Source organism: Fusarium pseudograminearum, chromosome 1 (genome assembly GCF_000303195.2).
Source record: "Fusarium pseudograminearum CS3096 chromosome 1, whole genome shotgun sequence".
NCBI lineage: Eukaryota > Fungi > Ascomycota > Sordariomycetes > Hypocreales > Nectriaceae > Fusarium > Fusarium pseudograminearum.
The window spans coordinates 7,726,389-7,740,248 of NC_031951.1; the positions used below are offsets into that span (position 1 = coordinate 7,726,389).

A 13,860-nucleotide genomic window follows, 5' to 3' on the forward strand; every position below is an offset into this window, starting at 1 on the left:
ATATCGGATGTGATTTCTACTCTGTACTTGTGATATGTTTGAGTTGCCGGAAGTTAATGGGCATGTGACTTTCTGTATTGAGGTAGTTGATAGTCGCGCAAAAGACTATTTATCTGACTGCAAACAGCACATGTAAGCATAATTAAATATTATTCTATTGACTCTCTTCATAAACTAGCTTTAGATTCACAGCGAACATGTCGAAATTGAACGGTACCAACGGTGTCAATGGTTACATCTCGGACAATTGGGTCCCCGCCAAGGACTGTCCTCTCGGGAATCCACGGAAGCTCAAGGTTGTTTGCGTCGGTGCTGGATACGCTGGGCTAATGCTGTCGTATCAGTACAAGTATGGAGATCAATCTCTGGATCGATTTATGGATCTCAAAATCTATGAAAAGAATGCCGATGTGGGGGGCACTTGGTTCGTCAACAAGTACCCTGGAGTCGCATGTGATGTCCCTGCACACATCTACACATTCCCTTTCGAACCCAATCCATCATGGAGTTGCTTCTACGCCTCGGGTCCTGAGATTTGGAGATACATCAAGAAGACTTCGGACAAATATGAACTAGCCAAGCCCGTCGAGTTCAACTCTGAGCTGGTTTCCTCGACATGGGATGATGAAGCTGGCAAGTGGCGCCTCGAAATCCGGCAACAGAATGGATCTGCTCTCATCAAGGACGAAGCCGACATATTAATCAATGCAACTGGTTTCCTCAGCAAGTGGAATTGGCCAACAATCCCTGGTCTCGACAAATTCAAGGGAAAACTCATGCACACCGCCGACTGGGATACAAGCTTGGACTGGTCAGGCAAGACAGTCGGTATCATTGGTAATGGATCTTCAGCAGTCCAACTACTTCCTCAGATGCAGCGCACAGCAGCCAAGATTGTCAACCTTGTTCGAAGTCCTCTCTGGGTATCAAGCACATTCGTCGCCGAGTTCACACCAGAGGGCAAAAACTTTACCTACACAGTTGAAGAGATTCAGACCTTCAAGGACAAGCCTGAAAAGTTGCTCGAGCTAAGAAAAGGCATCGAAAGTTCAATGAACAAGCTTTTCCGGGTATTGGTCAAGGATAGCCCTGAACAGGTGGCGGCCTTTCAATTTTTCAAGGATAAGATGGAGAAAGGTCTCAACTATGACCCTTACCTATGCGCTAAACTTGTTCCGACCTTTGAGGTGGGATGCCGTCGGCTATCACCCGGTGACAACTATCTGGAAGCCATACAGAAGGATAACGTTACACTTGAGTTTGACCCTATCAAGGAGATTACCGAAAGGGGTATCACTACGTTGTCAAAGAGCCACGAGTTTGACATCATTATCTATGCAACTAGATTCGAAGTCAGCTTCAGCCCTGGATGGAAGGTCGTAGGTCGGAACGGTGCTTCATTGGCAGAGCAGTGGAAAGATGCACCTGAGGCCTACCTAGGCGTTATGGCTGGCAACATGCCCAACTACTTCACTATCAACGGGCCCAATACTCCGTTGGCGAATGGAAGTCTTATAGCCGCCATGTATTCCACGGTAGATTACATCGCGAGGTTGATCCGCAAGATGTCGACACAAGATATCAAGTAAGTTCCCAATTTTAACATCATGAACGACACAAACTAACAATGGAATCCTAGATCTATCCAAGTGCGGCAGGATGCGCTAGACGATTACAATTGCTATATCCAAGAGTCGCTGAAAAGGACAGTATGGACAGGGAATTGCAGATCCTGGTTCAAAAATGGCAAGGTCGATGGCAGAGTGACAGCAATGTACCCCGGCAGCGTGCTTCATTTCCAGGAAATGCTTCAAGAATTCAGAACGGAGGACTTTGACTTTGAGCATACTGCTAAGAATCGTTTCCAATTTATGGGAAATGGCCTGACATTTCGAGAGACAAATGATGGGGATTTATCGTGGTATATGCTTAAGTAGAAGACTCCTGGAATTTCACTTAGTACATAGTATTGCTTTATTATTCTTCACTTCATGACCGGTTCTTCTGTTGAATCTAGTTTTGGGCTTATTTCTCTGGCTTCTGTGTGCAAATGACAGAGTCTGTATAGTTGATGAAGAATATGTATAGTATCGATGTATTGTTGAACTACCGATACCGTACTGTTAAGGGCATCCTTTCTGGATGACTTGCCACCTCGTAGTATCGATGATGGTCTGGCAAAGCCTGTGTCGTATATCGCAGTTTCCATTGCATGGTATTAATCTCTCACAGAATCATCGTGTAAATACCACGGGCGAGAAACTACGTGGCATGATTCATGCATGTTGTGTACTGTGTGGATTCACCGCATTTACACTGAAACAATACAAGGCATCCATCGATTTTAGCTGACTAGGTCGGCTACCAAGATACTTCACAGGATTACTCAGACAAAGCTCGTGCTATGAATCACTAAATCAAGAGTGTCTAATTACTTTAAATATACAATAAAATCATCAAATGAGATTCTTCAACTGTTATATACAATAAAATGATCCAATGAGATTCTTCCACTGTTGTTGTGGAGTGGTGTGTAGACGTTCAACCCGCAACCCAAATCAAGACTTTCCAAACAGCGCATTGAAACCGTCTTTAATCTTGAATGAGACAATAAGGCACCACACTGAAACCCAACCGAAGAAAGAATAAGTATCAAAAGGCTATATCACGAGTTAGCTAGACTGAAGACTTCAATAAAGGGGTATTTGGGTTCACATACGATGGGACTCGTGCCTCCACTCGCCTCGACCCAGTCGAATGAGCGGGGGATCATTTCTCGCTCGTATTCGTCGCAAGCTGCTCCAATGGCATCTTCAGATACCGACCCCGTTTCCTTCGCAAGGTAGTTGAGGCGCTCAAGGAAGGGTATCATGACCTTGGCGTCAAGCATAGCTTGGTTTCCACCCATGCCACGATTGGGCATCATAGCGTGCATGGCGTCACCCATGAGCCAGACACGTGGATGTCCACGAAGGGGTTCTTGAGGCGATCTGACATTTTTGCGCCAGTTAAGAGATGGTCTTACAGCAGCCCGAGGTCGGAATATGTAAAGCTCATTGCCTCTTACTACTTCGATGATATCGCGACTGTGGCCACAATTAATAAATTTGCCTTTGTCATAACTGATGATTGAACTCACAAGTCTTGATGCCAATCAGGAATAGATTCTGAAAGGAATTTCCATATTTCGTTTGTATCCCGCTCAAGAATATCAGGAGGGCAGTCAGCTGTTGGCAGCGACATGTTGAAGGTAAAAGAAGCAATTTGGCTGTCAAAGTCCAAATTTTCATCATCATCTTTAACCTCTTGTCGACGGGCCTTGGGGAGATAAGCTTTGATACAGTTAGTGTCAATGCCAATAGCTGGAGATGTATATGACGCTACTTACCTATAGCAAAATACGTCTTGCGATGGGAGAAGGTAATAATCGGGGAAACGAGGCAACATTTTGGGAGTGCGGTCAACATTTCTTTCGATAACTTGACTTTGGCGATGAACGAGATGGCGTCTAATTGCTTAATATGATTCAAGCCGACTTGCTTGTTAACCTAAGGGTATTGTTAGATCTATGCAAGATGATTCCTGAGAATAGTGGCGAAAATAGACTTCTGAGACTGGACTTACTCTAGAATGACTGCCATCTGCTGCTACCAAGACGTCACCGTCTGCCGAGGTGCCATCTTGAAACCAGACACGAACTTTCTCTTGTCCACTTTCTGTCTTGACAACTTCGTATCTGGAAAACGATTTTTCATGATGGACAACTCCTTCCTTGACTGGCTTTTGCATGATTGTGTCGCGGAGCACTATGCGGTCCATTGGCGAGGAACCATGAAAACTTGTGCTGATCCGCACCATGTTGAGCAGTGGCTTCATCTTGTAGTCGTACCAGATTGGTGTAGTCTCCTGGTTACCTTCAAAATGTCCCATTCTTTGTCTGATCTGACCAAATGCATCGGCGTCGAGACAAGTTTCGAATGCCTGTAAGCAAGGTTGCGCAACGCGAATGGTGTATCCATCTCGCTTTGCATGCTCCTCAAGCCTTTCGTAGACGTTGACTTTAATACCTTTTCGGAGTAGTCCGCTGGCCAGGAGAGGCCCTGCAAGTCCACTTCCGACGATTATGACGTTAAAATTCGACATTATTCAATATGAGACGTAAGGGAGTGAGAGAGTGTTGGTTTCGGCTGGCAATGAACGTTGTTATGTCTTTTTGGAGAAAACGAGTAGTATTTCAGTGGCTTCAAGCTAGATATTTTGCTTTATCTAGCTACATGCATGGACCCTATTAATTTTTTGTAATAGCGGTAGCCGTTAGCTCTTTCAAAATAATTCATCTAGTACGAAGTATCGGATGGACAGTCCTCGGGTGAATTTAGACACCGAGTCATGCCCGGATCCGGGTGCCGGTTGAGTTGCCGGCGGACAGCATTCATCCGAAAATGCGAAGCCCGACCCGGACATTCGGCCGGAAGATTACAAATTCCTAGACTCCGGACTTTGAGGAAATATAATACACAAGTCTTGTAACACTATTGGGACAAACCTGCAATCTATGTCGTTGTTAGAGCCGATAAGATGATTTCAGACTATCTTCAACAACCGAAGGGGTACGAGATTCTAATTCTCGTCCTGACTCCGATCCTGCTCCACGTTATTGGGACAACATTGTATAATGTCTTCTTCCACCCACTCGCAGCGCTGCCTGGTCCGTTAGCATGTAAGATTAGCCGTATCTGGCAGTATCTGTCGGAGCTAGGCGGTGATGGTGCAAATACTTTGGCAGCTTTGCATAAACAATATGGTACGTGAATCACTGGAAACCCCACACTGATCCTTGACCTAACTCTAGATAGGGCCGTTGGTTCGGATTGGACCCAACGAAGTCTCGATTAGAGATCGAGAAGCATTTGTTACAATCAACAAGCAAGGAACCCGTTTCCTAAAACATTCTACGTTCTATGATGCCTTCTCCTCTCACCATAACAACTTATTCAACTTTTCTAATGTCGATGAACACTCGAAACGAAAACGACTCATGTCCCCTTCGTTTTCACGCGCCTCAACAGAGCAACATGACGCTATTATACAAGCAACTATCAAGCCGGTGATGGAAGAGATTGCTGTGAGTGTTCGGAAAGGAGAGTCTATCGATTTGTATCCTGCCATGCGCAGGTTTGCGATCAAGTCTATCATATCCTTCTGTTATGGAAACAATTCGATCTCTCCCGATTATGTCGAAAGTGTGATACCGAACCTCTTCCGGGTACTCAATGAAAGCCCAAGGGATTTGCTGGCGGTAAGCTTTAATCCTTTTCAAAACCCTTCAACACTTGCTGACATATTCTAGTTACAACATTTTCCTCTCCTACGAAAGTCTCTGAAGCGCCTCGCCCTGATATTCCCCCAGCTATTTCCAGAATCTATCAGGTTTCTAGAAAGTGTAAGAACTCTTTTCTTACTTTAGTGTGTATTCACTCATCTTTGTCCCAGGTCGGAATGGAGCTTCTACATTCTTCTCGAAAGTCAAGCAGCACAGCTCAACCAGGCCTTTTCAAGGAAATGCAGAAGCTGCTGAAGGTAAAAGGCCAGTCGCTGACTGATAATGAAATCATTGCAGAAAGTAGCACGATGTTCTTTGCTGGTACGAATAGGCCAACGACTTTTTGTAGGCCATCAACGCTAATCATGAAGCAGGCACGGATACAACTGCAACCACGATCTCTGTCGGGCTCTGGCACCTCTTTCACCAACCCGACGATTATGCTCGCCTTCAAGACGAGCTAAAGACAATCATGCCGGATGTGAACTCCAAGCCGAGCTTGAGAGAACTCGAAAGCTTGCCTTTCCTCGAAGCCTGCATTAAAGAGAGCCTGCGTTTAGCATGTCCCCCTAGAGGGCGCCTTCCACGTGTCGTGCCATCGGAAGGTTTAGAAGTGAATGGTTTTAGGATTCCTGCTGGTGTAAGTATTTCACCACAATCGTTTCCAGCTTATGCTTATATAACAAACAGTGTGTTGTATCTTCATGTATATCTTACATGACATACGATGAAGAAGTATTCCCAGAACCATGGAAGTTTCGACCTGCAAGATGGCTCCAGGAAAACAGCAAGGAGCTTGATGCATTCTTCTACCCCTTCTCTAGAGGCACGCGATCATGCATTGGACAAAGGTAAGCATTGGCCCCTTCCTGGTGATGACGATATCTAGACAGCTTACATGTTCTTTAGTTTGTCTCTTGCTGAACAACGAATTGCAATTTCACAAATGGTTCGCCGGTTCTCCCCCAATAAGGGTATGCAATTTCGCGAAATTGTTGGGAAAGAGTATATAACATATGTCGTGGAAGATGACCTTCCAGTGATGCTGGAGGAAGCTAAGTAGGACTTTGGTGTCTTCCTCAACTTATCTGAAGACATATTTTGAGTCGTGTTGAATGGTATTGTCTATTATGAGTCTGCAACGGGATTTGGTACGGGATAGAAAACATCAATATTGTCATAGCCCTCTCGATTGCTTCATTTGGCCTTTTCTAGATTTTGGGTCATATCTTTAAATGAGACATTAGATTTACGGAAAGTCATGCTCTTTAAGGGTCCTCTTGGCTAGCCAGGTGTCTGTGAAGTCAAATTGTGAGCGCGAAAAAAGTTAAGGCTGGACAAGCGGTTAGCAGACAAACATACAACCAGCCTTGGGTGAATACCGAAGTGAGAGAGGATAAGACTCTTGGATTCTTGTTCACATATCACCTTTGACTAGTCATATGGCAGGTGTATTAAAGAGATGTTTTCCAGTCACTACCAACCACGACTTCAACTGCTAATTACTGGACTGTTGTCTAATTATCACGATTAACTCCTTGCTACTTGCAGTCATAGTTAGAATTCAGAGCATCAAAATCATCTATCAGCCAATCAACATCCGGTATGGTGTAGTGGCTAACATTTCGCGCTCTCATAACTTGAGAGATCAGTACCGCGGAGCCCAGGGTTCGATTCCCTGTACCGGAGTTTCTTTTTGCATCTTCTATATCGTCTTTTCCAAGACAAGTGAGTGTCTGTCTGGGGTCTTCCTCGAAATACACTGTTGCTTTTTGATGGAAGAAGGCTGAAATGTTCCTCTGAAACTTATATGCGTATAGGTCATTGCAGAAAGCTACTTCTTTATGCCTTACCTTCTATGGCTCTTTGTTGCAGAGCAATGGAAAAATGTATTGGCTTCATAGTTTTGAAACCACTAGAAAGTAAATCAAGTTCCTGTCGGCGATGACTCAACCACGTAAAGTTTTGCGAGAAGGTTTTGATGAAATTTTTAGTTGGCAAAAAATATAAAAGACACGGAAGTCTACACACCCTGACGTTCTGTTCCAATTTCCACAAAATCCCACGATTGAGAACAACATCTTCATTCGTCTACGCTGCCGCCATTCTTTAACTCACAAGCAACAGGCCACGTCTGTCACCATGGTGTCATCTACGTTCCACCCTTTCCCTCGACTTCCTCTCGAACTGCGACAGCAAATCTGGGAAGAAGCCTGTCTCCCATTAGGCCCATTCCAACGAGGCGTACAGTACCTTGATATCACGGTAGACGGTCTAGTTGCACCGCCATGCAATTTGCTTGAGACTTCTGAACATGGCTCAAGCAACATATCCGCCTACATGATAGACGGAGGCCTTTGGATGGCCTGCAAAGAGTCTAGAGAGATTATCATAAAACACACGCACTTTGAAGAATGGATTCAGTTACAGAACCAAGCCATCGATGAAGGTCATAGATTGATGAGCTACGAGGCCGATTGGGATAGTGACGAATCGGACGGACACCCCGCGACCATCGCAATTAAAGAGGGCAATCAAGAGTGGCATGTGCTTTTGTACCCGGCTAAAGACATCGTTTGCATTCGCCCACATGTTGAGATACCTATGCACCAGGAATATGGAGAAACGTGTATAGACATATCCTTTGTTCAAGATCCGGAGAACGAGTTGTGCCAGTCTATGCCCGTGGACAACATCGCATTTGAATTCGACCAAAGCTGGATGGAAGGCTGTGGACTTGAAATGTCGTATTACGATATGAAAAACGAGCAGTCAGCCCGCGGATGTTGGGCATCTCTAATTAGAGAGGCAATACAAAGAGCTGCCCCACGCAGATCTCTTTGGATCGTCGACAAAAACGCCAAGTGGTTCAACCGTTCTGTAACTTCTGAAAGAATTGTATACCGCGACTGCGAAGGGGAATATGTCGAAGGGAGCTGGGACGATGTACCTGAGTCAACCGGGGATGGTGTCTCTTTCAGTGCATCTGCATTTCTTGGCAGCTTCTTCTGTGCTAACTCAATGGAGTTGCGTGAGGTATTTGCTGGTCCTGGTTCTTATTACCCTTGTGCATATGAATCAGATGAAGAAGCGCACGAGTTCGAGTTAAAAGACAGGATCAGACTACTTGTACGCCGGGAGAATCAGGTACAAGAAACCACGTGGAGGTGTCGGGAAAAATGTGAGCGTATAGGCTGGTGTATCTGCCAGGATGATGAGGGTAACTGGTGGGACGACGAAGATTAGAGACGAGGCATGGCTTACGTGTATATCCAACTACTATTTAGACCACTTATTAAAGGGTATGGGATTTTCAAGCCTCAACGACGCAAATTGGAATTTTGAGGAGACATTGCCTATTATTTATATAAAATTGGATAATATCATACTGTGAATATGAGCTGTCCAGTCTGGAGGATCGCGCAAACTATTGCTTCATCTTATGTTCATTGATTCTGTCCAAGCCCTAAGTATATTTCCTTACGACATCGTTTCTCCTGATTAAGACAACAGCCCGATCGGTATATGCCAATCAGAAACGTTGTAACCTAGAAATGGTTGAGAGCAATAGCCTATCACTCTCAGGTTGCCATCACCCATGCTGAGAGTCAGATGCCAAGACATTGCCGCTATCGTACGAGTACCTAAGCCGCCATCGTTGGTCGAACTGTTAAAGTTCCTCCTCTAGATCTGTGCATTAACATTTTTAATCAATCGTCCATGTACATTGTCAATTATCATCTAGCAAAGAAATTCAAGAGGACCCAAATCAATTGGAAAAGTCACGAGAATATGATTACAGCATGATCTTACTTTTCGGCTATGAAGGCTGAAAAAGATGCCTGCATAAATCGAGTTGGTTACACAATAATCCTGATACGCCATGTCTCAACAACCCCTCACTAAAATGCAAGGACGATAGATAAAGAACACGTCATCATGTCAGATTCTTTTCCACTCTTGTCTCAAAACATCTACTTTTCACAACACGTTGAGAAATGGACGAGAACCAGATCACCGGCAGCGTCCAGTACGCCTTTGGCCCCGATGGGGTCCTGGTAACAGGCCCAGTATTGATGGATGATCCAGCAACCGGCAAAATCATTTGCGCCTGCTGCCGGGTCCCCAAGGCAGAGCACAGCTTTCTGACCATGGGCCCATACAATTTCAAAAGTCAGTTCTGTCTAGACTGCGAGAGAGTAAGTCATTCTTGTTCACAGCGACATTTAGAAAGCGTATTGACTATAAAAGCCTCGACCGGAGCAGCCTCCACCCTCGACATTGGGCAAGCGAGTTTTGGATACTGAGTCAGAACCAGAACACACAGTATCCGAGCCTGAAGTGACAAAGAAGTCAAAGGGGAAAGAGACGGATGAGCAAACTGAGTCATCGGGTTCTTGAGTTTATTACAGGTTGAGTACTTGGGTATACTGTCATCAAAATAAAGGGCCTAGGAAGTTCCACGGTCCGCCAAAAGAGCACACGAGTTTTGTAGCCAAATTGAAAATGGGATCTTGGTGGAGAGCAGTTTGGGATTAGTTATCCGTCAAGAATGAAAAAGGATTTTCAAGTTCATGCGCCTCTTCAGAGAATGACAGATGAGGTGCGGGCCGGTCCGTAGACGTAGACAGCATGTCACCACTTCCTTCAGGATCAAGCAAGGTTCGCACTAACCAAGGTACCAACCCAAGCTACCGGGTAGCTGGGTAAAAAGGTGACGATGATGTCTTACCATGCGGCGCAGGAACCAATGTAACATTACTTATGAAGTTCTGCTAGGGATCAATAACGACGGGTTCTTTTTACAAGCTACCTCCACTGTGATGAATTGCCCGTGCGTAGTTTCCCATGAAGGTGGATGAGAGGTATTGCATCATTAGGTATTTTCGTTTAGCTACTGAGCGACACATGCCACGCCTATTTTATACGACTTTCAAATACAACCAAGATTGCGTTTATAAACAAATTCTGCAAATAAAAGCTTTCATGTTTATGCAGCCCTATCCCGCTCAATCTTGGACAGCAGCCTTGCCTGAAACATGGGATTGCTGTTGCAGAAGACATGCAACCCAAAGATGCTAACAATATCGGATGAAACAACCGGAGGAGTCAGTCGTGAGCACAGCCCTCAGACTCGGATCCATTTTTTCACGGTTCTGAAGCTTCGACTTCAACACAATTGCCTTGTATGCGCACGGTGACCAGTTCATGTAGCACAAAGGATTCGACGGATTTTTCTCTGTTCTACCGGAAGGGTTACCTGGCTGACCAAATAAAATTTAAGCACTGTTACAAGCTTTTCCATTCGCCCGGAAGCTGGAAACCCTAGTTTCCACGATCAGCTGAGTATTCAAATTCGTTCAGTAAGGCATCATAGCGGCTTGAGCCCACTTAGAGACCATCGCCACCCATCCGGGTTTCAGGATCCACGATGCTATTGCTGCTGGCTCAGTAGACTAACGCTGGCTAAACTAAGGGGTTCAATGCTACCTAGGTATCTCTCCACTGCCGGGCCTGTATAGGCTAAAACCGGCATTGAAAACAAGCGGCATAAGCGTAGCTAAAGGTGGGTTGTTAGAGGCAATAGCAAGAAGAGATTAAAGAAAAACAATAAAAGGCGAATAGGGGTCTATGAAACACTTTCCTAGAAAGGAACAACTGTCTGTTGCTAAGGCTGCATACTCGCTATCAGTTGGCGCATGGTGATGAAAGTGCTAACAATACGGCTCGTCTATCCCGCCCAACTAAGCAATCAGTGACATTTTACCAGCCCTACTGATATGCTCTCACCTGCTGGAGTGACTGACTAGATTCAAGAAATAATAGCTATGGACTCAAGCACAGGTACTGTAAAACCTATAACTACTGCATTTCGTCATGTATCAAATGGAGTCGAGGGATCGACCGGTTCTGTAGATCTGCCTCATCAATACCGAGGATGGATGAAAAAGGTTAAGTTCATGCTGGGTCTGCTAGCTCCGCCGATCTTCGGAAATCGACGACCCGAATGAGATGCGTTAGCTTGAGTCAGTGCCTTTTATGTTTGGCTAAGAGAAATGGTCCGACTTGACTAGTTCTGGTTCCACGTGGGAACCCTCACCACGCGAACCGTTCCATCGATGCTATAGATACAGTCCATCACCAAAACGAGTCGTGATTCGCGCTAATTAGACCTCAGTAATGAAAATCCGTCTGTGCACGTCTGAACACATACAAACTAACTGCGGTAAGCGCGTTCTATGATGTGGATTGCCCCCTCTGTTATGCTGCTAGTTGACTGAAGAAGACTTTATCTACTAATCAAAATTTGTTCTGTTTCTAGTTGACCCTTGGATTTCCCTTCGGATGTTTCGTCGGGACATATCCGGCAAACATATCCATTCGGCATCATAGAATGAGTGATTCCATTTATACGGCGTGTTTTCTTCTCTTGTTTCTGATGTCTTATTGTTTCATCCTAGTACAATTTGTGTCAAGATGAGGCTCTTTCATGGCACTATTGCTTGCCTGGCGGCTTTGCCTTTGGCATCCGCTGCTCTCGACAAAAACGCTTCTTCGATCCTGGGCACTTTGCCCAACTGTGCGGTATGTACCAAATTTTCTTAGCTAGACCATAGAACACGCTGACTTTATGTAGTCGAAATGTCTAGTGACGAACGTCTTGACCTCAGCTTGTGACCTCGAAGATATTCAATGCACATGCGATAACGCATCCCTCCAGAAAGAGATCGAGACATGCGTTTTAGCGACTTGTACTATCAGAGAAGCACTATGTACGTTATTCGCTGCCTATCTTCACCTTCCATGCATCCGCTGACGCATCAATAGCCACAAAAAATGCTACTATGATACTATGCAACGCCCCCGTTCGAGACGTTCGACCCAACTTTATCCGCATCAATACCGTAATGGGCATCATTTCAGGCGTGTTCGTCTTCATACGCTTCGCGACCAAGATCACCTATTCGATCTCGATGGGTCTAGACGACCTCCTCATAGCGATAACAATGCTCCTCGCCGCCTTTTGCATCTGTATCAACGCTTTCGGGTCGGCCCCCAATGGCATAGGGACAGACATCTGGACACTCACTCCTGAGCAAATAACGAACTTTGGCTACTGGTTCTATGTCATTGTCCTCACTTACTTTATACTGCAGACGACGATGAAGCTTAGCTTGCTCTTCTTCTATCTTCGCATCTTTCCAAGCAAGGGTGTCCGCAGGCTTCTCTGGGGAACTGTCGCGTTTATTTGCGCCAACGGGACAATCTTTGCACTTGTTGCCACCTTCCAATGCCGGCCCATCAGTCATTTTTGGACCAAATGGGATGGGAATCACAAGGGCTGGTGTGCCAACGTCAATGGCGTTGCTTGGTCTAATGGTGCTATCAATATTGCATCGGATTTCTTGATTCTAAGCATTCCGCTCTTTCAACTAAGAAAATTAAACCTGGACTTGAACAAGAAGATTGGTATCGGTCTGATGTTTAGTGTCGGTGCCTTGTAAGTTGTGTCCTATCTTGAAGTAGCATCATCCCTAATGACTGTTTCTAGCGTTACCTTTATGAGTATCTTCCGTCTATATGCCTGTATCGTCGCGGGAGTGAGCCATACGGATAACCAATCATGGGACTACCTCGCCATGTCGAAGTGGTCTACCGTGGAGGTCAATGTTGGCATATGGTGCGCGTGCATGCCTACACTGCGCATTATGCTTATGCGACTCTTTGGTCAGTCCAAGCGCTACATCAGCTATGGCAGCAACAAGAGTGGTCAAGAGATTAGTCGAGAAGACCCCAATAGACCTCGCACCAAATCATATCCTTTGGAGAGAATGCCAGGCGCAAGTGCAAGCGCAAACGCCGTCAAGGGATCACGCGGGGAAATCCAGCCCGTCGGAATCACTTGCGACACCATTGTCGAGGTGGAGTATGGTGCCCATGACGATGAAACGAATCTGGTGCATATGAAGACTTTTGATCGTTCCAAGAGTTATCGCTCTTTCTCCCAGTCTGAAGCTTCGGTCTAGTCACGTGGTACCTTTTTGTTTAAGTTATAATAGTAAAACGCAACAAAACGCAGAATAAATACGAGAATAAAATTATATCAGCACCGAACTCTGGTTAGTGATGCAACATATTACGAAATGGACCCTGTTTAACTCCCAGAACCCATAGAGGAACGACCGTCAGACATTCTTTTAGCTTTGGAAGGCTCTTGTATTTTCGCCTATCGAAACGTTATTTCAAAGAAGAAATCCTCATGGACGTCTGACAGCCTTTTTTACACAAGGGTCAGGCCGCTAAATGACCAAATTACCCATAGCTTTCTGTCAGGTTATTCTTAACACGACTCTTGTGAACAAAGGTGGAAACTGTCGAGGATAACTTAACAATTGTCCAAATAGCCAGGCTATATATTTGATCAAAACACTTTTTCTAGTACATACGACCAAAGGTAGTGGAAAATACGGGATCCCGTCCGCTCTCCCATAGTCAAGCCACTAACCGGCGGATTAGTAGTTGGGTCGGTGACGACC

General features: G+C 45.2%; 6 protein-coding genes across 6 annotated transcripts, besides 1 other annotated feature; 5 read left to right on the forward strand and 1 right to left on the reverse strand.

The window, feature by feature from the left end:
* Positions 1 to 197: 197 nt before the first annotated feature.
* FPSE_03749 (uncharacterized protein) lies at positions 198 to 1,937 on the forward strand (the record flags this gene model as incomplete). The annotated part of the gene is made up of 2 exons (XM_009256869.1): positions 198 to 1,585; positions 1,640 to 1,937. The coding sequence occupies 2 exons, from the start codon at positions 198 to 200 to the stop codon at positions 1,935 to 1,937; spliced, it is 1,686 nt and encodes a 561-aa protein (XP_009255144.1).
* Positions 1,938 to 2,558: 621 nt separating this feature from the next.
* On the reverse strand, positions 2,559 to 4,143 carry FPSE_03748 (uncharacterized protein; the record flags this gene model as incomplete). Its single annotated transcript, XM_009256868.1, has 5 exons — positions 2,559 to 2,660; positions 2,720 to 3,086; positions 3,140 to 3,332; positions 3,389 to 3,548; positions 3,625 to 4,143. 5 exons carry the CDS (start codon positions 4,141 to 4,143, stop codon positions 2,559 to 2,561), a joined length of 1,341 nt encoding a protein of 446 aa, XP_009255143.1.
* Positions 4,144 to 4,578: 435 nt separating this feature from the next.
* FPSE_03747 (uncharacterized protein) lies at positions 4,579 to 6,386 on the forward strand (the record flags this gene model as incomplete). The annotated part of the gene is made up of 7 exons (XM_009256867.1): positions 4,579 to 4,804; positions 4,857 to 5,299; positions 5,351 to 5,443; positions 5,494 to 5,644; positions 5,698 to 5,963; positions 6,014 to 6,174; positions 6,233 to 6,386. The coding sequence occupies 7 exons, from the start codon at positions 4,579 to 4,581 to the stop codon at positions 6,384 to 6,386; spliced, it is 1,494 nt and encodes a 497-aa protein (XP_009255142.1).
* Positions 6,387 to 7,465: 1,079 nt separating this feature from the next.
* On the forward strand, positions 7,466 to 8,569 carry FPSE_03746 (uncharacterized protein; the record flags this gene model as incomplete). Its single annotated transcript, XM_009256866.1, has 1 exon — positions 7,466 to 8,569. One exon carries the CDS (start codon positions 7,466 to 7,468, stop codon positions 8,567 to 8,569), a length of 1,104 nt encoding a protein of 367 aa, XP_009255141.1.
* A 752-nt stretch (positions 8,570 to 9,321) lies between these two features.
* Positions 9,322 to 9,724, forward strand: FPSE_03745 (uncharacterized protein; the record flags this gene model as incomplete). Its single annotated transcript, XM_009256865.1, has 2 exons — positions 9,322 to 9,522; positions 9,575 to 9,724. The coding sequence occupies 2 exons, from the start codon at positions 9,322 to 9,324 to the stop codon at positions 9,722 to 9,724; spliced, it is 351 nt and encodes a 116-aa protein (XP_009255140.1).
* A 2,076-nt stretch (positions 9,725 to 11,800) lies between these two features.
* On the forward strand, positions 11,801 to 13,350 carry FPSE_03744 (uncharacterized protein; the record flags this gene model as incomplete). Its single annotated transcript, XM_009256864.1, has 4 exons — positions 11,801 to 11,908; positions 11,961 to 12,096; positions 12,152 to 12,824; positions 12,876 to 13,350. The coding sequence occupies 4 exons, from the start codon at positions 11,801 to 11,803 to the stop codon at positions 13,348 to 13,350; spliced, it is 1,392 nt and encodes a 463-aa protein (XP_009255139.1).
* Positions 13,351 to 13,761: 411 nt separating this feature from the next.
* Positions 13,762 to 13,859: a repeat region.
* Between the last annotated feature and the right edge of the window lies 1 nt (position 13,860).